The sequence below is a fragment of the Thermobia domestica genome, chromosome 18 (genome assembly GCF_964235325.1).
Source record: "Thermobia domestica chromosome 18, izTheDome1.hap1.1, whole genome shotgun sequence".
Lineage (NCBI taxonomy): Eukaryota > Metazoa > Arthropoda > Insecta > Zygentoma > Lepismatidae > Thermobia > Thermobia domestica.
Genome location: NC_137471.1, coordinates 145,156,398 through 145,183,895, shown reverse-complemented (window position 1 = coordinate 145,183,895; position 27,498 = coordinate 145,156,398). Strand labels below are relative to the sequence as shown.

Here is a 27,498-nt window from a genome sequence, read left to right as displayed (position 1 = left end):
TGGCTAAAAAATTGGACCGTGCAGTTCTCAGCCTTGATGGTAAGAATTACAAAAAATGATGTGAAATCTTTAGTTTTACGTCCCACGATTATGCTGGTTAGGCTAAAGGAGACGGTGATGATATGAAATGAATGAAATGAAGAAAGTGGGAGGAAACGGGGGAACCCCGAGAAAATCCACGAGCACGGTGTTTGTCCACCACAAAGTACAAACTGCGCGAGCTGGGATCGAACCAGGGACCTCAAGCACCGGAGGTGAACGCTCTACCACTGACCCACCGCGCCAACTGGTAAGAACTACAGTATATACTTATATTGGTGCTCACGGCGTCATTAACTTGTTCCGCCACCAACGAATTTCAAGGTACTTTGTTTTGCATCTTTTGTGCGTGTTTTGTGTCGCTTTATGCGCCTATTCCCACATTTTGTGGATCACCGGAAGTGGGTCAAAATGGGCCTACAAATATGGCGGAACAAGTTATTGCTCTTCCGCCACCAATGAATTTCGAAATCGTTTCCTTCACATCGTTTTGTGCCGTTTTGTGCGTCTACTTCCGTTTTGTACGTCGTGGGATGTGGGTTAAAATGAGTCCCCAAGGTGGGACGAAAACGACCAAGAGTTCCGCCACTATTAAATCTCGAGGTTAATTTCACATCGCGTACCCTTTTGTACGTCTATTTCGACGTTTTGTGCGTCACTGGAAGACGGTCAAAATGGGCCTCAAAGGTGGGACGAAAATGGCCCACTGCTCCGCCACTACCGAATTTCGAGGTTCTTCCTTTCGCATCAACTAGTGAATGTTTCGTGCCGTTTCGTGCCCTTATTTCCACGTTTAGTGCGTCACCGGAAGTGGGTCAAAATGGGCTTCCAAGATGGGACGAAAATGACCGAGAATTCCGCTACTATCGAATTTCGAGGTCGTTAATTTCACATCGCGTACCCTTTTGTGCGCCTATTTCGATGTTTTGTGCGTCACTGGAAGATGGTCAAAATGGGCCTCGAAGGTGGGACGAAAATGACCGACTGCTCCGCCACTATACGTACCGAATTTCGAGGTCCTTCCTTTCGTATCGACTACTGAATTTTCGTGCTGTTTCGTGCCCCCATTTCCACATTTCGTGCGTCACCGGAAGTGGGTCAAAATGGGCTTCCAAGATGGGACGAAAATGACCCACTGTTCCGCCACTATCGAATTTCGAGGTCGTTAATTTCACATCGCGTACCCTTTTGTGCGCCTATTTCGACGTTTTGTGCGTCACTGGAAGACGGTCAAAATGGGCCTCGAAGGTGGGATGAAAATGACCAAGAGTTCCGCCACTACTGAATTTCGATATCCTTCCTTTTGCATCGACTAGTGGATTTTCGTGCCGTTTCGTGCCCTTATTTCCACGTTTTATGCGTCACCTGAAGTGGGTCAAAATGGGCTTCCAAGATGGGACGAAAATGACCAAGAGTTCCGCTACTATCGATTTTCGAGGTCGTTAATTTCACATTGCATAACCTTTTGTGCGCGTATTTCGACGTTTTGTGCGTCACTGGAAGACGGTCAAAATGGGCCTCGAAGGTGGGACGAAAATGACCCACTGCTCCGCCACTATACGTACCGAATTTCGTGGTCCTTCCTTTCGCGTCGACTAGTGAATGTTTCGTGCCGTTTCGTGCCCTTATTTTCACGTTTTGCGCGTCACCAGAAGTGTGTGAAAATGGACCTCCAAAGTGTGACCAAAATGACCCATTGTTCCGACACTGTCGAATTTCTAGGTCGTTTCTTTCGCATCGTTTAGTGATTATTTTTTAAAAAGTTTTCTGTGCCTACTTCCTCGTCTTGTGCGTCACCGGAAGTGAGTTAAACGGGCCTTTAAAGTGGGAGTTAAATGGCTCACTATTCCGCCACTATCGAATTTCGGGGTTGGTTCTTTCGCATCATTTAGTGTGTATTTTGTACCGTTCTGTTCGCCTACTTCCACGTTTTGAGCATCACCAGAAATGCGTCAAAATGGTCCATCAATGTGTGAGAAAATAGAGCCATTGTTCCGCCACTATCGAATTTGGGGGGTCGTTTCTTTCGCATCGCACAGTGCCTGCTTTGTACCGTTTTGTGCTCCTATTTCCACTTTAGTGCTTCTATTTCCACTTTAGTGCGACAACAAAAATGGGTCAAAATGGCCTACAAGTATAGCGGAATAACTTAATGCTGTTCCGTCACCATCAAATGAGGTCGTTTTCTTCACATTTTTTATACATGATTTGTGTCGCTTTGTGCATCAGTGGGAGAGGTCAAAATGAACCTTGAAAGTGGAATGAATATGTCTTTCTCTGCCATATTTGTAGGTCACCTTTGACCCACTTTCGTTGGCCTACAAAACGTGAAAGTATGCGCAGAAACGGTATAAATATGCACTAAACAATGCGAAAAAAGCGACCTTGAAATTCGATACTGGTGGGAGAGTGGATCAGTTTTCTTCCCACATTGAATGCCCATTTTGACCCACTACCATTGAATCACAAAACGTGGAAATAGGCTTACAAAACGGTAGAAAACACGCACAAGACGATGTGAAGGAAACGACCTCGAAATCGTTCCTGACGGAACAGCATTAACTTGTTCCGCCATATTTGTAGGATAACATTGACCCATTTCCGGTGACGCAGAAAACGAGGAAATAGGCGCACAAAACGACACAAAAATGGAAATTTAGCTTAATTACATGGAAATTTTAAGTTTGTAAGCTTAATTATATGGAAAATTTTATACATTTTTCCTTTACGTTGGTCTACTTTACGTTGATTTGAGACTTTTAACTTTAATCATTTTTCCACTGAAAAGTATGTATAATTCAACAAGTTGATTTGATTTTGAGTTGATTTTGGGGTTTAACGTCCCGGTCAGCAGCGAGGCTATATGAGACATGGACCTACTAATTCACGTGGAATCCGAACCACATGAGCTCCCGCCGGGAATCGAACCCAGGTCTTCCACGCCAAAGGCGCGTACGCTAACCGCTTAGCCACGGATGAGCTCTATAATTCAACAACGAAATAATTATTAGTTATAATTATAATAATTATCTATATAATTGAATTCATTGTAATTTGGTCCATAACAAACACTTTACCATTTCATACTAGCTGTTATGCCCGTTCTTCGAACGGATCAGATAAAATATCAATGTAAACAAACTGAACAACGGGAGAACAATTAAGAAACATTTCTAACATTGGATATATTTTGTGTGAATATATATCCAACAACGTATATATGTTTTCATTGGGAAGGCTGATGGGGGCTGAATTTGAACGTAAACACTATCGGGGGTGTCACTATAGGTCTGAGCAACCCCGATAAATATGGATTCGACACAAATTCTACTACCTTTACATGTCCCGGTGAACGCCCCCTCAGATCCCCTTGGTTCGTATTGTGAAAAAATCTCCTCTGGCCCCCACCAACCCCCAACCAATACCGCGAAAACTATGAATGTGACACTAACATCTGCCATTTTCTACTACTTTTTACATATGCCGGTAAATGTCCCTATAATCCTCTGGTTCCAATTTTGAAAAAAAAAATGCCTCTGGCCCGCAGCCGATGGGGGCTGTATTTGGAAGTCAACGCCTGTGGAAGTATCACCATTCATCTCAGCGACAGCCAAAACTATGGATTTGACACTAATATCGGTCACTTTCCATTATTTTTACATGTCTCGCAATTTCCCACCCCCGGTGACTCCCGGCCCGCATACAATGGTGGCTAAATTTGAAAATCATCGCTAATGAAAGTATCACCATTGATCTCAGCCACCGCGAAAACTACGGGTTTGACATCGGTCATTGTGGATTATTTTTACATGTCTCATGATCCCCTTTATAATGCCCACCTTTCTTAGCTGATGGGGGCTAAATATGAAAGTAAACGTGGTCTTGAGTTCACCATTGAGCTCAGCTATCCCGAAAACTATGGATTTGTCATTAATATCGGTCATTTTCGATTATTTTTTTTTTACATGTCTCGGAATTCTCCCCTCTGGTGACCCAAGGCCCACATACAACGGTGGATGAATTTGAAAGTCATCGCTAATGGTAGTGTCACCATTGATATCAGCAACCGCGAAAACTATGGATTTGACACTAATATCGGCATTTTGGATTACTTGTACGTTTCGGCATTCCCCCCCCCCCCTTCCGTTGACCCACAGCCCGTAGCCGAATACGGTGAATTTGGAAGTTAATGCGATCGGAGTTTCACCATTGATCTCAGCGACCGCGAAAACTATGAAATCGACACTGATATCGGTCATTTTCTACTACTTTTACATGTCCCGGTAAACGCCCCCCTGAGACCCCCCGGTTCGAATTTTTTCGAAAAAGCTTTGCCTTGGTGTGGGACCTGGACCAAGGTATCTTTGACCAAAATTTGGTAACTCTCGGTCGACTTGTATGGTCCCCAGGCCGGTCCCGGTAAACGTCCCCTGGAGACCCCCTAGTAAAGAATTAAAAAAAACCTCTTCGTCTTGGTCTGGGGCCTAGACCAAGCTACCCGTGACCAAATTTTGAAAAGTTTCGGTCCACTCGTCTCGTCCACAGGCCGCACAAAGATAGACAGATAGACACACGAACAAACTCTTTTTTATTTATATTAGAAAGGTCAGATCCGCCGTTATTGTATTAGTGCGGTGCTTGAGCTATTGATCGTAAAAATTCAAACTCCGATGAGTGATAATTTTATAGGCTTGTTTTATTACAAGTTTAAACTCTTTAGTCAGTAGAGAAGAGGGCGTGAATCATGGGTCAGAGTTGATGACAATGGGTTTTGGTGGGTCTGTGGGTCACAGTGGGTAAGAGTGGTTTATGGTGGGTGGTGGGTCAGAGTGGGTCACGGTGGGTCGTGGGTCACGACGGGTGGTGAGTCAATTGGTCGTGGCTAAAGTTTTCATTGCCCCATGCCCTCTCTGAACTACAGTGTTGAAAATTAATCAGTGAAAATCAATTGCAATTGATCAATCAATTGAAAGTAATTGCTGTGGAAATCAATTGCAATTGAATCAATTGCCAATTAATTTCAATTGCAATTGAATTACAGAATTCAATTGCAATTACTTTCCACTGCAATTACTTTCAATCAATTGATCAATTGCAATTGATTCTCCTTTTTTAATGGCCAACTGCAATTAACAATTAACCATTACTTATTTCAATTGTTAATTGCAATTAACAATTAATCTGTAAATTTAATTGTTAATTGTTAATTCAATTGAAATTTGCCCAACACTGATCTCAACCTATCCTTCATTACCAGGCAGATGTTACTATCTAAAGTCGCCGATAACCCTGATAGCCGGGTTTTGATTCTGTGGTTTGGAGTGGGAGCTAGGGGCGGTGACATTGTGACAGGGAAAAAGAATATTCTTTCGGGAATGATTAATTTAAAACTCTGCATGACTAAGCTGTGTTCCTGGCCCCTGTTGGCTGTAAGACCGCAGAGCAGCAAACAGAATTATAAAAAACAAAACAAAAAAGGTATTGTGCCATTCATGATGGCAGAACGAAATCCAGTTGTAAAGAAAAAACAAAAAAAACTAAATATATAAATAATAAAATAATAAGTCTCAATAGAAATATGATTTCACCGCGTGGTGTATAGCCTAGCATGGGTTAGTACCATAGTTGGGCGCTAGGGCAACGGCAATGTTAGTTGTACTCTGCTTCCTGCCACGTGTCGACTCCTGCCCACGCGCTTCTTGAAAGGTGCTGGATTGACCTTGGCTATCTGCCCACACACTTCTTCAAGGTAAAATAGAGGTCGTAAAGACAGTAGAAAGAAGCTAAATTGGCCTTGACTATCCGCCCACGTGTGGTGCAATATGATGGAATAGCCACCGTCCCGAGAGTATAAAAGAGGTGAGTTCGACCTTGCCGATATCCTGTCTTGGGCCGGCACTCAACCTGCGCTGGTCTCGTCTCCAATTTACAGCAATTGCGCTACTACTTAAAACTCAAGTATGCTGCCGAACCTAGAAATTATTTCTAAGTTCGCCATCAATATGTTTTAACTTAAAATTTCTTAAAGAAGCAATAACATGCCAAGCAAAAGCTAAAGGGTTACGCAAGTATTAACACCTTGCTGCTCAAGTCCAGGTATTTCTTAAATCTCTTTTCTTTTTTTCTTCTCTTCACATTTTTACAATATGTGAAAATTTCGCAAACTGAGGAGCAGTCTATAGGCTAATAACATTTATGTAAAATGGAATGTCAGTTAAACTATAAATAGTCTGGTCACGCTGTATGTAACTTGATTGTACTTCTTTTCTTTTTAATTTCTTTTGTAATAAATACTTTATTATGAAATTCTTATTTATTTATTTATTGGACTCATTTAGTAGTTTAAGTGCAAGCCAAAAATCCTCACATTTGTACTGGGCAATTCAAGTACAGTCTCAAAGTTAAGCCTCTAAGTTACAAACTTCAATGCTACTTCTCTTTCATTAAGGTACCAGTTACTTAATTCCAAACTAGCGGCCGAAGAAAACGCTCAGTTCGAGGTTAATCGCAAATTAATATAAAATCTGTCGGCTAGGAGGAAAAGTACGAAAGAGAGAAAAGTTGTAATTCAAATTGCCCCTATAAGGGAAAGTTCTCTAAAGTCTTTCTTAATTGGGAAATTATAGGTTCATTCCATCGAACCTAACCTATCTGTAGCCGCGGGTTAGATTCTACTCGTAGTAACACTGATTTCAAACTGCATGCCTTTTTGAGGCATGACTTTTTAACATAACTTGAAGAACACAGAAAAAGCTTAAAAACCAATATCTTAAAAAAAACTGCTTTTGTTGTAAACGGATCCGGTTTACGGAGAACAACGAAACTCCACCCTGGTGAGAAACGAAACTGGGTTTGAAGAAACTTGAGACCAGTTTCGTTTAAATCCGAACCGTTCTTTTTAGAAATCCGAACCGCTTTTGGAGAAAACAGAAATCGGACTTGGAGAAAAAACCGAACCGGTTTTTGGAAAAAAACTAACAGATTCCTGAAAAAACCGAAACCGGCTTCCGAAAAAACCGAAACCAGTTCCGGCGAAAAACCGAACCGATTTTGGTGAAAAACCGAACCGGTTTTTGAAGAAAACCTAAACCGGTTTCGGAGAAAAACGAACCGGTTTTGGAGAAAACCGAAACCGGTATTGGCGAAAACCCGAACCGGTTTTTGGAGAAAACCGAAACCGGTTTCGGTAAAAAAAAAGACTGAAATGTAGGTTTTTCGGATTTCGGTTTTTTTAGAAACCGGTTTCCGGTTTTTATAAAAACCGGTTTTGCCTATCCCTAGTATATACTCATATACTATACAACCACACATATATATATATAAATACATATACTATAACATATATACATAAACACGTGTGAGACAATCAATATATATACCACAATATAATAGATATGTGTATTCATATCTTATACTTTAAGCTTTTTCAACAGCCTATTCCACTGTTGGTCGATGATCAGTCCTGAGTTCCAGTTCATAGGTTTATTACCCTCCATTTCTATAAACCGTGCCTCCTTCCATTTCCTAACTATGCTTCTTTCTTCCTGGCCTAGAATTTTTATTTCATTCCAATTAACTGAATGTCCCGTCTCCCTTACGTGTTTGTAGACCGCATTTTTGTTCCTTTGTAACCTAACGTCATCCTTATGTTGTCTTATACGCTCTCTTAGTCTCTTTCCACTTTCCCAAATATAACACATATCACACTCGCCGCACTGAATTTTATAAAGGAGTCCTTTTTTCTCCATCATTACCCCTTGTTCTTCTTCTGTCTTCTTCCTTCTTTTTTCTCTTATTACATCCAGAAACCTCTTGCTCCCTTTTCTGTAAGTTGAGATGCCCCCCATCTTCTTAAACATTCTTTTAATGATTTCTGTTTCTTCTCCCAAATTTTCTATCCCCCACCACATTTTTCTTCTTCCTTCTATTCCTCCTTCACTTTGCTCTCCTTCTCGGCTTATTTCTTTTTCTTCGTTTATCTTCTCCCATCTCCTGTATTTTAGCCTCTTTCTATCGTATCCATTATTCTCCAGCTGCTTATGGAATGACTGTATACTCTGTTCCGTCTTTTCTCTTTCACTGGTAATTTGCTTAATTCTATTCTCCATGTTAATGATGAAGTTCCTGTTGGTCGAGTAATCTACATCACTTCGGGCGTGGCAATAGTTTCCCGACGCGCAACTTTTTTGATACCATTCTGTGTATATCGCTCCTTGTTTCCTCCTTATTCTCATATGCAGGAAAACTATAGCCTCTTCCTTTTCTACCTCTATCTCCAGTTGTATGCCTTTCTCTATATCCTCAATTTCTTTACAAACTTTTCCAATTGCCTTACAGTTCCTTTCGAAATCCCCAAGCAATCGTCAATATATCTAGGAAAAAACACTAATCTGTCACTTTCTTTCATCCTTACTTTCTTCTCCCAGTCGTTCGTAGTAATTTCTGCTAGCACTGGACTCAACCTGGAACCTATGCTTAGTCCTTCCTTGATTTTCAATAAATTATCACCTATAACACAATAACTGTTATTCCATATAGTCTTCAGGGCCTCTTTCAGTCCTTCTCCACTCCAACCATTGATCTTCCTATCCTTCATCAATTCAGTGATGACTTTAACAATGCTGTTTCTTCTTAGACTTGGAAACATAGCCTTCACATCGACACTGAAAATGATTGTTTTAGCTTTGCTCTGTCCTACTTCCTCCAACCTTCTTCTTAACTCAACCGAGTTTTTCACACTGCTACTGTCTTGTTGCCTCCTTAACATTTCCACAACCTTCTTTAACTCCTCCTCCAATGGTTCAAATATATTTCCTCGGCAATCTAATACTTTTACCTACTCCTTATGTATGTAATACTTTTACCTACGGCTTTTGGAAAGCCTTTCATTACTGGTATCCTACCTTTATTAAGACCTCTTTCAAAACCTGCTTTTGTTAGTGATACTAAAACTTTTTCTTCAATTTTCTCACACACAGATCTTTCACCTATCACCTCGTAAGTATCATCACAGATATCATTCAATGTTTCTTTGTATCATTGCTTTTCCATCACCACATTGGCACCACCTTTGTCCGCTTGTTGCACACATATGTCTTTTCGCTTCTTTATATCCTTCAACATACTGTACTCGTGTTTTTAAAAGTTCCCCTTTGGCTTCTTTATGTTCCTTTCCACAATCACCTTAGCCTTTCTCCTTATCTTATCCCTTATCTCCTTGTCCTGAACTTGAACTATGGCTTGCTCTACCGAGTATATAACCTCTTCTGCGTCCAATCTTTGTTCTTTCCTTTAAACTTATAGCCTAAACTTAACACTTTCTTCTCATCATCCGCCAACGTCACATCACCTATTACTACCACATTTTTGTCAATGTTCTCCTCCTGATTTGACTTCCACCCTAGCCGTCTTCCCTTTTCCATTAATCTTTTCTTCACTTTCATATTAAATTTCTCTTCCCACACTTCCAGCCTCTTCATAACTATATCCCTAGTAAATATCAACAAACTATCACTAATGTCACTTTTTAACTGGTATACACACGGTATAGTATTGACTCGCCATCTAATATTCCAGAACATCTAATCATAACTATTTATTACATATCTTTATGTGTCACAATGACATTCATGTATGTTCTACCAGGTCGTCCTATTCCCCTCCCATTCGAATATATTTCTAATAATTTTCAACATTACCTGATCTCTTCCAATATTGACATCTATAGCCGCTCAGACCGAGAAAAATTGTTTTTATCAATTTTATCACTGCCTCCACTACAGGCTTCATTCACCCATTACCAAAACCAATCCGTTCCTGATCTAACATTACTCCTGACATAGTGATCACATGATCTCTCGCCCACAGTATTTTCATCTACATTCTAGATCCTCTGGAATGTAGATCGCTAATAAACTTACTAAACTCATACAATGTCAGCGACCTATCCTCCTTTTACTGAAAATGAATTTAACCCTTCAAATACCAAGAGTGGATCAATTTGGTTCAGATGATGTTTTATAAAGAAATGCTACAATATCAAAGAGAGGTAGTGGGCTAATGTTTTAGGTATTCCTCCATTAACCATTCCGCAAGCTACGTGATTCTTTACTCCTCAAAAGTATGTAATATGTCACATGCTTGCTTTCAAAGCGCACTGCACCAGCAAACCGCTCTGCAAGGACTGTCAGGTGTAATCAAAATACAATGTGTGACAGAATTTTTCCTAACAAAGACAGCGTATTTCTATGATTAAATTTCTAATGTTACTGTACTATAATTCAAGTATTGTTTGAAAGAATCACGAGCCGCCACTGACAGTGTATACTGCGTATAATATGTACTGTAATATAAAGAACGATCAGGTACATTGCCCTTTTCATTGTACGTTAGAAACTTTAACTCCCTGAATGAAACTTGATATATATATTTTTACAAGAAGCAGGAATGGGTCAAAATAACTCACTTAACCTAACATTGTAAGCTTGGTATTCTAAGGGTTAATCCACTCTAATCTTTACCACCAATCATTAAACTCGCAACTGAGCAGTTCATCTCTCAAACCGCATATATATCACCCCGTCATCCTAAAATTCTTCCCCGCTACTTTCCTCTAGTTAAACATTCACGTCAAATCTATACAGAATATGTTTGCACTGGGAACCACAAAGCTCTTTAGCATCATAGAGCCCTCCACCGAACAGTGTTTAATTATCTTAAAGTATATAAATTACGACAATGAATTAAAATTTGAAACACAATTTCTGCCATATCACACCCTTCGCAATATTAGATGCGTTTCAATGCATTAGCTGGTAAATTTACCCAAACCTCTTATTCTCTCTTACATCATGATCAGGAATTGCACAGAGACCAAGAAGAAGCTAAAACCTTTGCTTCCTAATTATAGGAGATTTTCACACCTCTATCATTCACTTAGCATTTTAATTATTATCCTGTAGACCATTTCAACTTCAATTCACCACATATTCATCTTCAACCCAACATAACTACTCACAAAGCACTCACTACCTTCATTTCTACCACGCAAATCACTAATGTCATCTATCATAAATGTTATAATGACCCTGAAATAAATAACATCTATCGACATGTAAGACAAAGTCCACCAATACTGTTCAATCTTAGTAATCATCCAAATTTCTCTTGTTTTTTAAAATCAAGAATACCGTCCGATACAGCTCAACAGAATCTTCACCAAAATCCTAGGAAAAAATATCCTCAAATGACTTCATGTTCATCTCTGTCATTACCATCTTTACCACACCATCAAGCAGGCTCCCGCCCACAAATTAGCATCTGCGTCTCCTGAACTGCATCCATAAGCAGTATAATACCACCAAGCCATCCTGTCTGGTACTCTTTAATTTAGAGAAGGCATTTTTTGACGTGTAGCGTTAGGGTTTGCTTTCAAAACTGCTACATTTTCGCCTTCTAATCGCATATATCCGTTTTATTTACAATTTCTTGTTTGGCCACCGTACTTACGAATACATTAATCAACAGTCATATCAAACAATATTTATGCACTCACGCATATCGAAGGCTCTTTACTTTCACCCTCTTTATATCTACTTTATGTTGTTGACATGCCTCTTCCCCCACAAAATATTGTTATTTCCATACGCTGATGATACAACTTTTCTTGCAATTTGCCGTATTATTCACTAAGTAAACAACGCCTTACAACCAATAATACACACTTGTTCTGTGGTGCAATAAACGGCGACTGAAATCCAATGCTGCTAAAACCGAAACTATAGTATTTCTGCCTCCTAAGAAACGCTCCAGGCTTCACAGTAATTCATACTTACTTCCATCACTGTTAACGACAATCGTTTTAGAATCTTCAAAACCGTTAGTACTTAAGACACACCATAGATAGATACCTTAGATGGAAGACTATGTCCAGGACATCAACAAAAAGGCATGTAATCGACTAAATATATTAAAACGACTAACTCGCACAACCTGGAGTATTTCTGCAAAGCTACTCTTAAGCACTTATATAGTCATTCTTCGACCTGTGCTTAGTTACGGCCATACCGTTAGGTTCTGGCAGCTGCTCACTTTTATCAAAAACTTAAGGTTCTCGAAGATCACACACTCAGAATTCTATACCACATCAAACTCCCGAGCTCTGTTCCAGAACTCTATGCTCGCGTGACTTTTCCATACATTTGGTTCCATGTAGAAAAACTTTGCCTCAAATACGTCCGGAATGCTCAATTCTCATCATTCACTCCTCTCCGATTCCATCAACGCCCATATCAATTTTTATATCGTTCACAGCATCAGTCATTCTACCTCTTCCTCCTCTTTACAATGTATCATTATTCCTTACCACCGAATCATCAAGATCTTCCGCTAATAAAAAAGTTTCTTCTGTATCACCCTCCGCACAATATCATACAATCATATTCTACACAATAATTCCTTTGTCACTAACAGAGTTTCCCACTTTCTTTGATTAATGCTTTAAGCAGCCCCCAAGGGAGAAGAATAACCTATATCCGTCATTTTACAATATCTTATAGTTTGTCTCGTCCAAATGCACCTCACCTCATAGATATTTCACTCATCAACGCAATATGATGAAATGTAAATCCAAATACTTTCATCATGATGTCTATCTTTCATTGTACAATTTCCTTTCTCCACCGTCATTATGATTACGATTGTAAAGACCGTAATGTTCTATTTACTTACGTTTTTATGATATAAAGTTATTATAAATTGTTGAAAATCCCTTAGACCATGTCTAACTCCTTTCTCGCAGTACCCTTGACTTCTCTTTCCCCCGTGGAAGGCATAACCCTCGAGCGGGTGGGTAGCTAAAACAAACATGCGCCATACCTTTACGTTATAATTTCACTTATGATGTTATTTCTAAATGGTGTTTTATAGGTAATTTGTGTCTTGAAGCAACATAGAGTTCTTTGTTTTATACTTGTATCACAAGACTGAAGTCGCTGTGAAACCGAAAGTAAAATTTTGCTCAAATATGTACCCCCTTGGCACTTTCAGATAATGCAATTTTTATAAAATTCCGTATCAGGGAGCCAACAAAAATATAGGGGAAAAGTGTGAGGTTTGGGAAAGTTGGAGATGTGGGACAGTGATATATCTCTCTGGTGATTTGTGTTAAGTCATAGTGGTTGCTAGCAGATCTGGTGGCAACATTTAATGAGCATTGCTACCAGGTTCTGAACGTGCACAAGGTTTTAGAAGCAAAGATAAATTTTCCTTCACCGCTGATAACTATTATGTGAGATGTATATTATAAAAATATTTGACAATATGAAGGGGTAGTAGAGAATTTAATATAAAAGTAGAGAGTTAGGTATTGAAAGTATATTTAAAACATTTTTGTATGATTCTAACACCAGAGTTCGTGGCTTTATAGTGACAGTAGTAAAAGTGGGTATACAGGGAGGATTATGGCATGATGAATTGAGGAGGATTGGGACACTGTCCCACTCCTTTCTACTCACAAGTGTGAAAATATTAGGTAGCTTTATTATAATTCTTGTGTTTCCGCTTGGCTAACGCTATATTTATTTAGTATTTTTCACATGTTTCAGAAAAATGCCACGAAGTGGAAGAAGATAAACTTAGACTACATGCAAACAGCAAACAGTAATATTCTACAAGCCGTAAAGATAGTAATAGAGAAAAAGAAGAATATACCAAAGGTAGCAAGAGAACACAACATATCGAAATCAGCCTTTGCTAGACATATTAAAAAGTACAAGGAAGACTCAAATAGAGATGCTGTAATATTTCAAGAAAATCTTTTTGTGGGAAACTCTCCTTAGTGCAATTAAGATGAACTATGTGCTTAGAACGAGGCGCGGGCGAACTTTGACTCTCGCATACGAAAATGCCTTGAAGAAGAATATGCCGGAATCTTAAACTGTGCACAAAAGTGCGGGTTATGGCTGGCTTAATGGCTTTATGGAGCATCCCCCTTAGTTATCACTGCGATCTCTGGAATCAAAAGTTTATAAAGAAGTACCAGCTTCAAAAAGCAGACTTTTTGAACAATTTGAAGTTAGCATATGAGAAATGCATTTCTTAAAATACTGCACCGTGTACAGATGGTCGGAGCTAATATCAAGCTCATGAACGAAGAGGGGGAGTATCTAATTTCGCCGATTACAGCGCGATATCACACATCGACGAGAAAGTTTTGATTATACCTTACAATATTTGCGATGTAGTCTAATCTTCAATAAAATATTGGAGTTTCCATTTGAAAAATCAATGCCCGCCACTCCCTTCCAGAAGGTGGAGGTAGAGTGTTGCGTTTGATATAATCGGATAGCTTCTTGAAACATATTGAATACTTTTTTTTTTCTTTTTGCGCATTTTTGATTAGAAGTGTTCTTCTCCAGTTACTCTACCGTGCCCAAACTTTTGGTTCGCCCGTTATTTCAAACATAAATTAGCTTGACAGTTACAAACTATTTTTGATAATTTCACTCCATTCGAACATTTGCACATAATAGGGCCAATTCTACACTATCCTGATATCTTTTAATCGTCAGAGAAGGTAACACTGGTCGCAAGGTCATGTGTGTCATGTCGCACTGGTCGCAAATAATTTTGTGTAAGATGAGATCTACTACCGCGACAAGGTTGGATCATTCCGATAATTTATCTTTATCAGAGAATGGTGCAATCGACCCTAATGAATGTCATATTTTAGCGATTAGGAAACAATTATATCAATATATTTTCATCTCAGACACACAAGTCAAAAACACCAAGGTGCAATAAGCAGATACTTCAATAGCTATACTATTCTTTAATTTTCCTTTTACTTTTAATTGTTTTACTTTTCTACCCTCTACTTGCTGCTTTTGAATTTTCTGGTTTGCAACACTGATACTTCCCGAAGACCGAATGAAGAAGATGTGCCTTTCACTGTGTCTTCTGTCTAGTATGTAGTGTGCTTTTTTCCAGTGACAAGAAGAAACAGAGAATTGAACCAAACCTAATATTGTAATAATATTACAATAAGAGTAATATTAATAATGTTACATTGTTATTGAAACTTGTAACAGAGGAGAGGCGCTTTTGCTATTTTTGATTTAATGTCGTTAAGAAGAATAAAGGTATGATATATCCATGAATCTGTGAGATGTATTTCAGTTTTCTCTTTTGGTGAATTTTGGCAAGTTTATGTAATTTATACATTATTTCAAATAATGACATTCCTAGGCTTGTGATCATAAATTTGCATGCAAACAAAAACATTTGTATATGTAAAGAAGAAGTTCTTGTTTTCATTATCAGTGCATTTTTAGGACAAAAGCTCAGTTGTCTAAAAATGACTTACAGACCTTCATATTGTATCTTCGTGAGTGACTGTAAAATTTATTAAGAAATCTGGTTGTTGGACACTACTTGTGTATAATTATCAATTTCTTATAGTGTATTTTTTTCTGTGTGAAGTATTTTTGAAAATAAAATAACTAATTACATAGCACAACATTAATATTTAGAAATTACTTTTTCATAAAATGAAATAACAACTTCCTTTCTTTGTAATGAAGAAACTTGATGTATTTCGAGTTCTAGAAACTTGATGTATTTGGAGTTCACAAATCTTGTCAGTGTCAACGCGTGTTCTTTTATCTTGCTTTGATTCTAGATGTAGAAAGTTTGAATTGAAGTATATATCTATTACGTATGTATCTTCCTAATATACTTATAAAGTATACCAACAGTATATATAAACATTTAAAAACAAAATAATACAACTCTTGTATCTTTCAACACAAAACTCCACCATTTGCAGACAAATAAAACCGGTTTTGAAGCTTCTAAATAGTTTTGTAATTTATTTCGTACTTTCATTCTACTTGTTTAAGAGCATGTAGGTTAAGAGATAATATGAGCAGCAAATTTAAACGCATAAAGAAGTATGAAGGTACTAGCAAATGGCTCCACGATACCACGCATGGAGGATATCTTAGCGAACCATTCTGACTTTTTTAATCCCTTCTACGTAGCTAAAATCAAAGAACGCTGAAATACGTATTTATTTATTTTAAATGAGAGGTTCAAATTACATGTGTGACCTTAAAAGTTTACATCACATTTAGCGAAACTCACCGTATTTTTTTATTTTATTTATTTATTTATTTATTTATTTATTTTTTGGTGAGGTTTAACTGGATTGTTGACGGAACTTGCACAATACAATATTTTAAAGTTTTTGTTTGCAAATAAACCTACATCTGTTTTATTTTCTGGTTATAATCACCTTAATTTCATCGCCAGTAACTAAACCTACATAAAATAAACTCTAAGGACAACGACTTTTATTAGATAAACACTAGTGAATTCTATCAATTCAAAACAAGAAAAGAAACATAAGAAAATATGCCGAAAGGAAACTTAAAATGGTATTGATTGATATAGCTTAAGAAAAACTATCAAACTTTCAATAAACATAAATTTTACGAGTTGAGTTTGATTGTGAAATCGTGTTTGCATATTGCATTTTAAGCGCTTTTTAACTTAAAATGAAATTCACCTGTGCAACTTGTGCCAACCTATTGCGGTTTGCAAGCGAGAGTTTTTAGATTTTTGTTCAAAAATATTAATGTATCTGCATTTTCAGGGAGAAGTCTAGATCTACTGGCAGTAACGATATTACTAGCAAGTGAAAATACTCGTTCAGATTCGACGGAAGTTGCTGGAATCACCATGAATTTTTTAGCAAGACATGCTAATTTTTGAAACCGATGTTCGTTAAGTTTCCACCATTCAAGGCTGTTGCCACTTTGCGAAAGACACTGATCTGATTTATAAAGAGTAAGCTCATCTGTTACATTAGGACTTTTTGAACACGATGGAAATATTCCAAGCAAATAGTCTAATGCTGATGACCCACCTTACGATTGCTGTGATAAATCATCTTCTGATCCTTTAGATTCTACGAGCATATCATGAACCAATCTATGGATCTTTGCATTTTAAAGTTCAGAAATGGTAATGATTTGTACTTTGGGTCCAAGACTGTTGCTAAGAGGTAACATTTCAGAACACTATTTGACAAAAAATCTGATGATTCAGAATCGCATAATGCATCGAGCTGAAGACGCTTTCCTAAGTCAACTGATATTGAAGATTTCAAGTTCTTAACAATTTCAGAATCTGAAGAACATTCCGACAGGTGGTTAGAAAAAAGACCATAGCCTAATGGTAAAGCAAAAGAAATGGAACACTTTTGATCACACATAACTGTTGTAGCCATTTGTAGTGGCTTCAGTACTCGAACGATATCTTCCATGATTTGCCACTTGTCTTCAGTTAATGTTTAGTGACATTTCTATCAGAGAACACTGCAGTTATTGCTTCTCTTTGTTCCAGCAACCGTTCGATCATCGAATATACACTGTTCCAGCGAGTCTTTGTATATTGATTTAGGCGATCTTTGATAACTTCAGAATTTCTTGTTTCTTTTCAAGCGCAACTGAAGCAGTGGTGCTATGTTTGAAGTGCCCTACCACTTTGCTACAGATTGAAATTATATTTGTTAGCTCGCTTTTCTCTAAACTGGTCAGTATGGATCGCTGCAATGTATGTGCCAAACATGATACATTGTAAACCGGCAACAAACGTCCAGCATTAATCATATTCGATGCATTGTCGTGAACTAATGCAACTACTTTGTCTTTGATGCACCATTCCTCCATACACAGTTTAATAGCATTAGCTACAATTTCAGCTGTATGTCGTTCTTCTAGTTCAATTGTCTTGAGAATAAAATCTTCTGTACAGAAATTCGTATACAGAGCATGACATGTCACTGGAATGTAAGAACCTGTTGCTCGAGACGTCCATATATCTGTCGTTAAAGCAACTACTTTTGCTTTTTGTAGCCTCTGTTGTACTTGCTTCTTAAGTTCAGAATAAAAAAAGCTGCAAGCGTCTCCATAGTGTCCGCCTAGACGGTACGCTATAATCTGGTTCAAGAAAGGACATTAACTCCAGAAACCCTTTCCTGGGAGTAGACCTGTTACTATCATGTTTGCAATTCTTTTCGCAATCTGTTCTTCATGTTCTGGTGTGCACGGCCGGCTATTTTTAAGATACTTTACTATTGATCTTTGTTTATACATTAGCTTTTTATTGTGTGTTTGAGGAACTCTAATTACATCATCACGCGTTTCGTCATTGGTGACAGTTTCACAGGAAACTTTCACAGTAGTATCTTCTGACATATTTGTGGCCTCAATACAGTCTGATGGTCCAGGAGAATCTTCACAACTATCCGAATAGGAAGCTTCCACAAAAGTACTCTTAAAAAAGAAAAGGAAACAATATTATGTTTAAGCAAAATCACAATGTAATTCTATGAACAAATTAAATATAAACTTATTTTAAAGACAAAAGCAAAGAAATTATGAATATAAGCATTGAAACTTGTTTTAGTGTATTACTATTTGACTCATCAAGCCACAAAGTGGGTATGCATGTAACAGTTGTTTTGACAAATTTGCCTCAGGAGATTTGTTCGTACTTCCGCTGTCTTGAAATTAGGGTGGTGGGAAACTGGAAGGCGTTCTGGTCACCAGCATCCTTGTAGTAAGTTATCAGAGAAGGAAAAATATCTTCCATAAAAAAGGAGATTCCATTCCATCTCGCCTAACGATTTATCAGTCACTGATATCTCCAAGAGAAGAATGTCAGCTCTTTTAGGTGAGATGGGAATTCACATCTTGCCTAATCCCTTGTCGCCTAAAATGGCGGTAAGATACAAAGAGGGAATTTCTGCACTAAAGAGAGAATTCCTCTACTAGCATTTTAACCAGATATTTTAATCAATTTTTTCAATTTCTGTCAACTACAAAATAAATATTTAATAAGTACTATACAACAAGAAAGCATAGGAGAGGGAGACGATGAAGTAGATGTAGTTCACTTTTGGTTGGTTTTGGGAAAACTGGAAGGTGCTTAGCAGACAGGAGCTAATCAGAAACAGGATAGAAATATACAGTGTTTCAAAACAACACTGACAACGTTTGGGAGCAGATTCCTGACACCAAGATAAGACAAAAAGTATAGACCAACCTGGGTGTACAAATACTTCCTTTCGGTACTATGACCAGCCAAAAATCTGTCGGAAGATGCAAAAAAAAAGCCATAACTCGAGAACAAAATGTCGGATCGAAGTTGGGGGAAAGGGAATGTTTATTATTTTTAGCCGTAGTTTCCATTAATACACAACTCGACAGGGCGGGGGCAAGGGTCACCCCAAAGAAATTGAAGAAATCCTGGGATATTTTATTAAACGTTGAGTATAATGACATACGATTAAACTAACTAAAACTAAAGACGATGTTTCAACTAACAAAAGTCTTAGAACGTGATCCAAGTTACAAGAACCTCGTTAGTATTCGAAAAAGGAAAGATAAGTATATTTGATTGATCTACTTTGTCTCAGTACAGAATTGGCTATCGAGGAAGAACTGAAATTATATGAAATCCAAAACGTTTAAATATTATGCCTTCTATACTAATGAAGACAGAGAAATCACTCACGGCTATGTGGGTAGTATACGGGACTTCGGCATAGGAGACCCGGCTCCGATTCCCGGCAGGAACGCAAGCGGTTTGAATCTCACGTTAATTCGTAGCTCCATGGCTCATATAACTTTGCTACCGAAGGAATGCTAAACTCAAATCCGATCCAACAATACAGACAGGTAATAGATGGATGCTAATTATTGGAAAATAATTCGTGAAATGAGAATGTAAGTTAAAATAGATAATCCCGAGAAGACTCACTGGTACGATGGTAGCCACCACGAACTTTTATAACCTGGGATCGAGCGAGGTCCATCTCGCACCAGAAGTAAGCGCTCTATCACTAAGCCATCGTGACCCTACTTTGGAGAAAGCACTATGATTCTGACCGAAGTATCGGTCTAGAAAGTATATATATCGGTCTAGGAAGTATAGGTCTATATATGGCAACACTGGTATGGATGTGTAAAGACACATTATAATGTACTCCTAATATTTAGTTTAAATTTAAGTGATACTGTTTACGTGAGTGAAGTGATACAAGAATAACGAATTCGGTAAGTACTCTTTCATTTAACTATATACATTTTGTTAAATAATATCGCTGACTTTACTATCTGTTGGAAAAATCGTAAATTGATTGACAAGTAAACATCAAATACCTGAATAGGAGTACGATCATAAGATATAAACAAACATCATGAGCTCCAGCATTGAATGTTCCAAACCTGTTCTGAGACAAGATGTTATCTCTAAAATTCAATGCATTGAGTGCCTAAACTGGACCCACCTAGAATGTTCGCAGTTAAAAGAAAGTGACGTGGAATATATGAAACAATCAAATTTGCCTTGGAAGTGTAAAGGTTGCATAAAAGCTAGGCGTAATACCAATTCAGAACAGAATGAAGTGCTTCCATCTATCGAAGACATTTATAAACTATTAAAAGAACTAAAAGATGATATCTCCGTGATTAAAAAAAACAACACCGACCTTGAGCGTGAACTTGGAAAGTCTCTTGACCTGGCGCATCAGAAACTGGATGAAAATGCAGACATCATCAAAAAACAATCAGAAAGCATTTCTGCGTGCCTTGCTACTATTGAACGGCTGAAGGGAGAAAACATCGCTCTCAAAAAGCAGCTACTAGACACTGAGATGAGATTAGATGAGCTCGACCAGTATGGAAGAAGAAACACGATAGAAATACATGGTGTACCAGAAAAAAACAACGAAGATACATATGAAGTTATAAAACAGTTGGGCCGTGCTTTAGACATAAACATTGAAAGAGAAATGATCGATGTATGTTATAGAGTAAAGAAAGCTCCTCATCAAACATCAGGAACAATAATGGTTAAGTTTGTTCGGAGAGAGGTTAAAGAAAATTTCCTCCAGAAACGTAAAGTAAAGAGGAATCTCAATTGTACCCACTTAGGATATAACCATAATGAACCCATCTATGTCAATCAAAGTCTAACTCTAAACCGCCGAAAGGTATTTGGAAAATCCAGGATAATTAAAAGCGAAAAGAATTGTGCCTTCCTGAGGGTAGATAGTACAGGTAGCATAAAGTTGCATAAAAGAGAGGGAGGTAAAGATGTTTTTATATTACGTAGCGTAGAAGATGTTGATAAATTGACGTAATTTTCAGCAAAAACAGGTAGTAAGAATTGTAGGAAGGGTTAAATAAATGCTTGAAACAAGTTCTATAATTGAAGATATAAATACTCAACAAAATATCGAAACTAATGTATGCGAAACCGTTACTTTATTTAATAATGTGTTTAAAGATAAAATTGGTATCAACATCTTGAATCTTAATATTAGAAGTGTTCGTAAAAATTGGGATGAGCTTTTAATTTTATTACAAAATTTAGAATTTAATTTACATGTATTAGTTCTCTCCGAAACATGGCATAATCAATATGAAATAAATTTAAAAAATTATCATTGTTTCTTCACAAAACGATCTCTAAATAAAGCAGATGGTGTAATGGTATTCATAAATAATAACATTAGTATTGAGAATATTACAGAATTAGAATTAAATGATGCTTCTGGTCTAAGTTTAAATATTTCATATGGCAAAGAAAACTATAATTTAATGTGTATTTATAGAAGGCCAAGTGGTAATGAAGGGGAATTCTTACGCTCCTTCGAAAATGAACTTAAAAATGTCAAAACAAATGGGTTGGTTATTGGAGACATAAATTTTGACATATTAAGTAATAGGTACGACGAAAATGCAGACAACTACTTAAAGATACTTTATAAAAACGGGTATATTTCATGTATAGATAATTATACAAGAGTAACTGAAACAACTAAAACATGTATAGGTCATATCTTTTTAAGGCAAAAGTATAATCAAAATATCACTGCAGCAATATTGCATACGGCAATTACAGAACATTATATTACTAGTGTTAACTTAAATATGGAAATTGCCGATAAATCAATAACAAACAAACTTAGAACTATTATAGATTACCAAAGACTAAAAAATGAAATACAGAAGTGTAGTTGGTTGAATGTGTATTAAAGTTTGGATGTAAATTTAGCTACTTCAGCTTTCATTTCGACATTACAAAAATGTATTAAAACTTCACAAATAGTAATTGAAAAAAACTATCCCAAAATATCGTAAGTTAAAGCCATGGATAACTGATGAATTGATATTACATATACGAGAAAGAGACAAATTAAGCAAACTTGTAATAAAAAATAAAGATAATCTAGAAATAAAAGAGCACTATAAAAATATAGAAATAAGGTAACTCAACCGATAAAAAAGGTAAAAAATGACTACCAAAAAAGCAGATTGTTAATTGTGAAAACAATACCGGTAAATTATGGAATGTAATATCAATCATTATTGACAAAAAAGAAAACAAAAGCATGGACATTAAAGTAATACAAACGTCTACGGGTAACATTAACTTTCAGCAATATCCTAAACTAGTAGTTGACACATTCAACAAATATTTCTGCAATATAGGTGAAAGTTTAATAAAAAATGTAAATTTAACCAAAATAAATGAAAATCTAGGAAACAAAGCTAAAAAACAGTATGTTTTTTATGCCTATTACTGAACAAGAAATCTCATTTTATATAAACCAACTAAAAGCAAAATCGGCTCCAGGACTAGATGAAATAACTGCTAAAATATTGAAAAATGTGAAAGAAGAAATAATTAAACCACTGTTGCATATATATAATATGAGTTTAGAAACAGGTATTTTCCCTAATCAATTTAAACTAGCACTCGTGAAACCAGTATATAAAAAAGGGTCAAAAAAGGATCTCAATAACTATATACCAATATCGCTACTTAGTAATTGTGCTAAAATATTAGAAAAATGTATTAAAAAGAGATTAGTTTTCTTTCTTGAAACTAATAACAGACTTGCATTAAATCAGATTGGTTTCAGAAAAGAGAGAAGTACATCTGATGCAATTTCTAAACTAACGGAAATAATAACAAAGTACATGGTTCATAATGAAAGAGTAATAACAATATTTTTGGATTTAACCAAAGCATTCGATACAATATCTCATAATATATTGTTAACTAAGCTAGAACACTATGGAGTAAGAGGTGTAGTACTCTCGTGGTTTACTAGTTATTTAAGTAATAGATTGCAAGATGTTAAAATTGGAAATGTTATGAGTGAATTAACACAGGTTAGCTATGGAGTGCCACAAGGATCAGTATTAGGTCCAATTTTATTTATAATTTATATAAATGACTTGTACAATATAGGCATTGATGACTATATTCAATCTTTTGAAGACTACACCACTATAACAATAACAGGGAAAAAGTGGGAAGAAACTTATAAAAAAGCGGAAATAACAGTAAAGAAAGTAAAACAATGGCTTGAACTAAATTCCTTGGTACTAAACTTAACGAAAACCAATTATATTGCTTTCTCACTAACAATAACCGGACAGCCACAAAATTTTGTCTTAAAATATCATAACTGTATTAATACTTTAAACTGTAACTGTAATACAATAAATAAAGTAACTGAACAAAATTATTTAGGAGTGAAAATTGATAAACATTTAAACTGGACATCGCATATTCAACATGTAGCCAAGACATTAAGAAAATTGCTGTATAAATTTGTACAATTAAGAGGGTGTTTAGAATTAAAAGTTTTACGTATGGTATATTATACACTAACACAAAATATATTACAGTATGGTATCTTAAGTTGGGGATCTGCCTATGAGACGCATATAGGACCTTTATAAGTTCAGCAAAATGATATTATAAGAATATGTTTAAATAAAAACAAAGAAGACAGTCTAGAAAACTTGTATAGAGAATTTTCAGTCTTAACTGTTGAAAAATTATATATAAAAGCAGTCCTACTCTATGTAAAAAACATGAAAATAAATGGAATAAAATTTCTCATGGGTATGGAACAAGAAAAGTAACTCAAAAAGATCTTGAAAAAATAAAAGTAAATAAGGGTATGTCACAAAATCAAACATATTATTTGGCTCCGAAACTTTATGATAATACTCCAAAAGAAATTAGGGAAGAAGGAAAAATGCATAGATTAAAAATACTAATAAATAATTGGTTAAAGGAAATAAAGAATGATGACTTAAGAGCGTTAATGTATTAAATTAATGTATTAAATTAGTAAATAATCGACTAAAGTCACTTGAAATATGCTTATCTACAACTCCTGGGGGGTTTATTTTTTATTTTTATTATTTTTAAAGGAAAAATAGGGAAGGGGAAGGGAAAAGAAATACATGGAGGAGAGAAGGAAGAAAAAGAGAAAAAAGAGAAAAAATGATAAAATTTTACTTATATATACTTTGTGAAGATGGTTTCTCACTCACAAGCAAAAGCATCTGTGAAGAGCAATCTATCATAATCATATTATGTCATTAGGTTGTATTATGTACGTGTCTTCTTGTTGAAAGATAATGTAAAATTAATAATAAATTAAATGATAGTTAATTAAAATTGTAGTAAAAAAAAGTAACAGCTATAAAAATGATTTATAATATAATACTGATTAATATTAAAGAAACCCTGCCAAGGACTGGAACCTCAAGGAGGTCCGGAGGTTACCAGTCGTAGTGCTAATAAAGTAAAAGAAAAAATAAAATAATTTTATAGTTGTGGTGTGTGTATTAGAAGTGTTGCCACCAATATATATATGTATGTGTCTGTCTGTCTTTATGTATTTCATAGTATGTGTTTTAATGTCTTTTTTTTGGCCTCGTGGAATACCGGAGGCCATCCGGCCGTATAGGCTGGTATGTAAACTAAGTTTTATGTATAGGCCTGATAATAATTCTCTGGAGTACCGGAGAATTTCCGGCCTAAAAATAGATATACTATTTGTGTGTGCAGTGTGTGTGTTCGCTATGTCTATATTGTTACTTGTAAAAAAAAGTATTAAAAAAATAAAATATTGTGTTTGATAAACCAATATAACTTACTGGAAGTACAAACAGTCAGAATGTGGAACTTCTTTCGTTCGGGTCGAATGATTTTCGATAAGTACCTCGCATATGATAAATAATACAAAATAGCAGCAACGTGAGAACAGCAGCCAACAGTTCTGTTCACGAAAACCGAAATTGTTCCAATATTGGACGGAAACAGTGATGAGGATTAATTTCTTTCTATTCATTCATTATTTGATCATATTAAACACACATATACAGTAATACCATCGAAACAAACTAAACACATGAATAGCTATTAACAACAGGCATATTATTAACCAACTGTTACAAAAAAAAAACAAGAACAATTACTAAAGAAAGATCTATATGTATCACAGAACATTGATTATGTGCACAATTAACACAAAATGCGGGAATGTATAATTTCAGTTGATGTGCAGCAGTGCTGAAGCCAAAGGAGGTGTGAACATGGTCGAGAATCCCCTTCATCCTCAGAGACCAATTACCGTTAAGACAAAAAATACTTGTTATCATAAGATTCCAATGTTATAACAACTTCATCTCCTTCCCCATTCAAAGGTTTTGGTTATCCTAGTGGTGCACAGTGTGTATCATACGTATACCACATAGATGCTGACCTATGTACATTTGCCTTTTTTCACTATGAGGTACACTTGCGAACAAAATGAAAACAATATATGTTGTTAGGGACCCTCTCAAGCTGGCAAAAAATTGTGGGCGTCCCAGTTAGTCTTCTACTATTTTTTTTGAAAATTTCAAAAAAATACCAATTTCAACCTCAAAATATTAAAAAAAATATTTTCCGACTTTTCTCTTGCTGAGAACACCTAACATCTTTTTTTCATGCAAACCAGTTGAGCCGTTTAGGAGAGAAAAAAATAATTTCAATTTTCCTTCCCCCTCCTAACACCACTCCAAAAGCGCTTGGGGGGCTGAAACTTTTGGAAACCGAGTTTCTCATAAATGTTAATCGATACTGTAAATTTGGTGCAGGTATGCTTGGAGGAGCTTTCACATCCTTATTCCGCTAAGCCCTTTTTTTTCCAAAGTAACTGTAACGGTAACTCGTCACAAATTTCTAAGGAATATACCTAGTTTGCCTTAGTTTCTTTTGCGTTACATTTCGGACGAGTAACTATAATATGTATGGTTTTCCGGAAACAAAACTTTGTTTTCTTTCCTGTTGTAAATCTCTTAGAATGGAGCAATGGAGCATGAACTGTCAGTGACCAACAGTCACCGACAAACAAAGAAAGAGGTAAGATCTTAGGGCCACTTGCTGGTTTCAGAAGGGGAGTATAACCTCAGGGAAATCACGTGTACGGATTACAAGCCAAGCACCTGGAAGATTTTGTAGTAGATTTTTACAGCTCTAAATCAATACATTCAGTGAGTGAACTGCAAGTGCAATGATAGTCTTCCTTAACGAAAATATTTGAAAAAATACTTTTTCTTAAAAGCTGAGGATGAGGACATAATTTAAAAGTAAAATGTCTGAAGTGTACCGGCGGGAAATATTTATCAATAGGCAGGAGTTCGTCTACATATTTGAAGAAACATCTGAAGTTTTTTTTATTATTATTATTTTTAGAGTATACCGAAACAGTACTGTGTGAAGCCGAGTTCCCTCTGCTTCATCTGCATATCAAAATGCAGATGAGTGCACATTTACATATCACTATATTATTTTTGTGAATGAATTAATTGCTTTTTAATTAGGTTTATTTTACATATTATTTAATATTTAACAGAGAGCGAAATACGGTAGTATTAATACTCTTTGATATTTATTTTATTCTTGTATATGTGCATTTATCGTAGGTTTATTGATGTGAGTATGTAGTTCACATGCATCTCATTACCGGGAAGTAGTATGTAAATAGCTATATGTATGACCGTATTTGAATATTCTGCATGCAAGAGATAGGAAGAAAATATATAATATCAGTTACTTCGTATAACGCAGATTTGGATTTCTTTATGCTCAGAGAGCAAATTCAGCGATTTTTTTCTGGGGACAGCCTTCTGTCCTGAAAGTCTGTTGACAATTGGTTTCTACTATGAGGAAGAAGAAATGTCTAGGTAACCATGAAGAGGAAAATAATATAGGTATAGAAAGTATGCAGGAAACTTCCTCTGTACAGAATCCCTAGCTGGAAACATTGAGCTTGCAATGCACTGTACTCTTTGTTTAAAATATCATAAAAATTTTAGCATCGATATGCTGGATTTTGAATTTCTATACGTGTGCTTTTCACACCTTTCAAAAGAATGTCTCACCTCTTGGGCGTTGAGCGTCTATAGCAAGTGACGGTTGGTCGTCAGCCAGCGAATCTTTTTCTACTTTTCCCGAGATGCATTGCTTGTTTGAAATTGTGTATTTTATTTTGACTATTTCATATATATTTTACTAATACTATCGTATTAC

General features: G+C 36.3%; 2 protein-coding genes across 2 annotated transcripts; one reads left to right on the top strand and one right to left on the bottom strand.

The window, feature by feature from the left end:
• Positions 1-8,332: 8,332 nt before the first annotated feature.
• Positions 8,333-8,806, bottom strand: LOC145675286 (uncharacterized). Its single transcript, XM_081745672.1, has one exon. It carries the CDS (start codon positions 8,804-8,806, stop codon positions 8,333-8,335), a length of 474 nt encoding a protein of 157 aa, XP_081601798.1.
• An 11,499-nt stretch (positions 8,807-20,305) lies between these two features.
• On the top strand, positions 20,306-21,250 carry LOC145675285 (uncharacterized). Its single transcript, XM_081745671.1, has one exon. The coding sequence runs from the start codon at positions 20,306-20,308 to the stop codon at positions 21,248-21,250; it is 945 nt and encodes a 314-aa protein (XP_081601797.1).
• Positions 21,251-27,498: the final 6,248 nt, after the last annotated feature.

Excerpts from the sequence above, each read along its gene's own strand:
- LOC145675286 (XM_081745672.1), bottom strand. The coding sequence starts at position 8,806 with ATGTTAAGGAGGCAACAAGACAGTAGCAGTGTGAAAAACTCGGTTGAG.
- LOC145675285 (XM_081745671.1), top strand. The coding sequence starts at position 20,306 with ATGAGCTCCAGCATTGAATGTTCCAAACCTGTTCTGAGACAAGATGTT.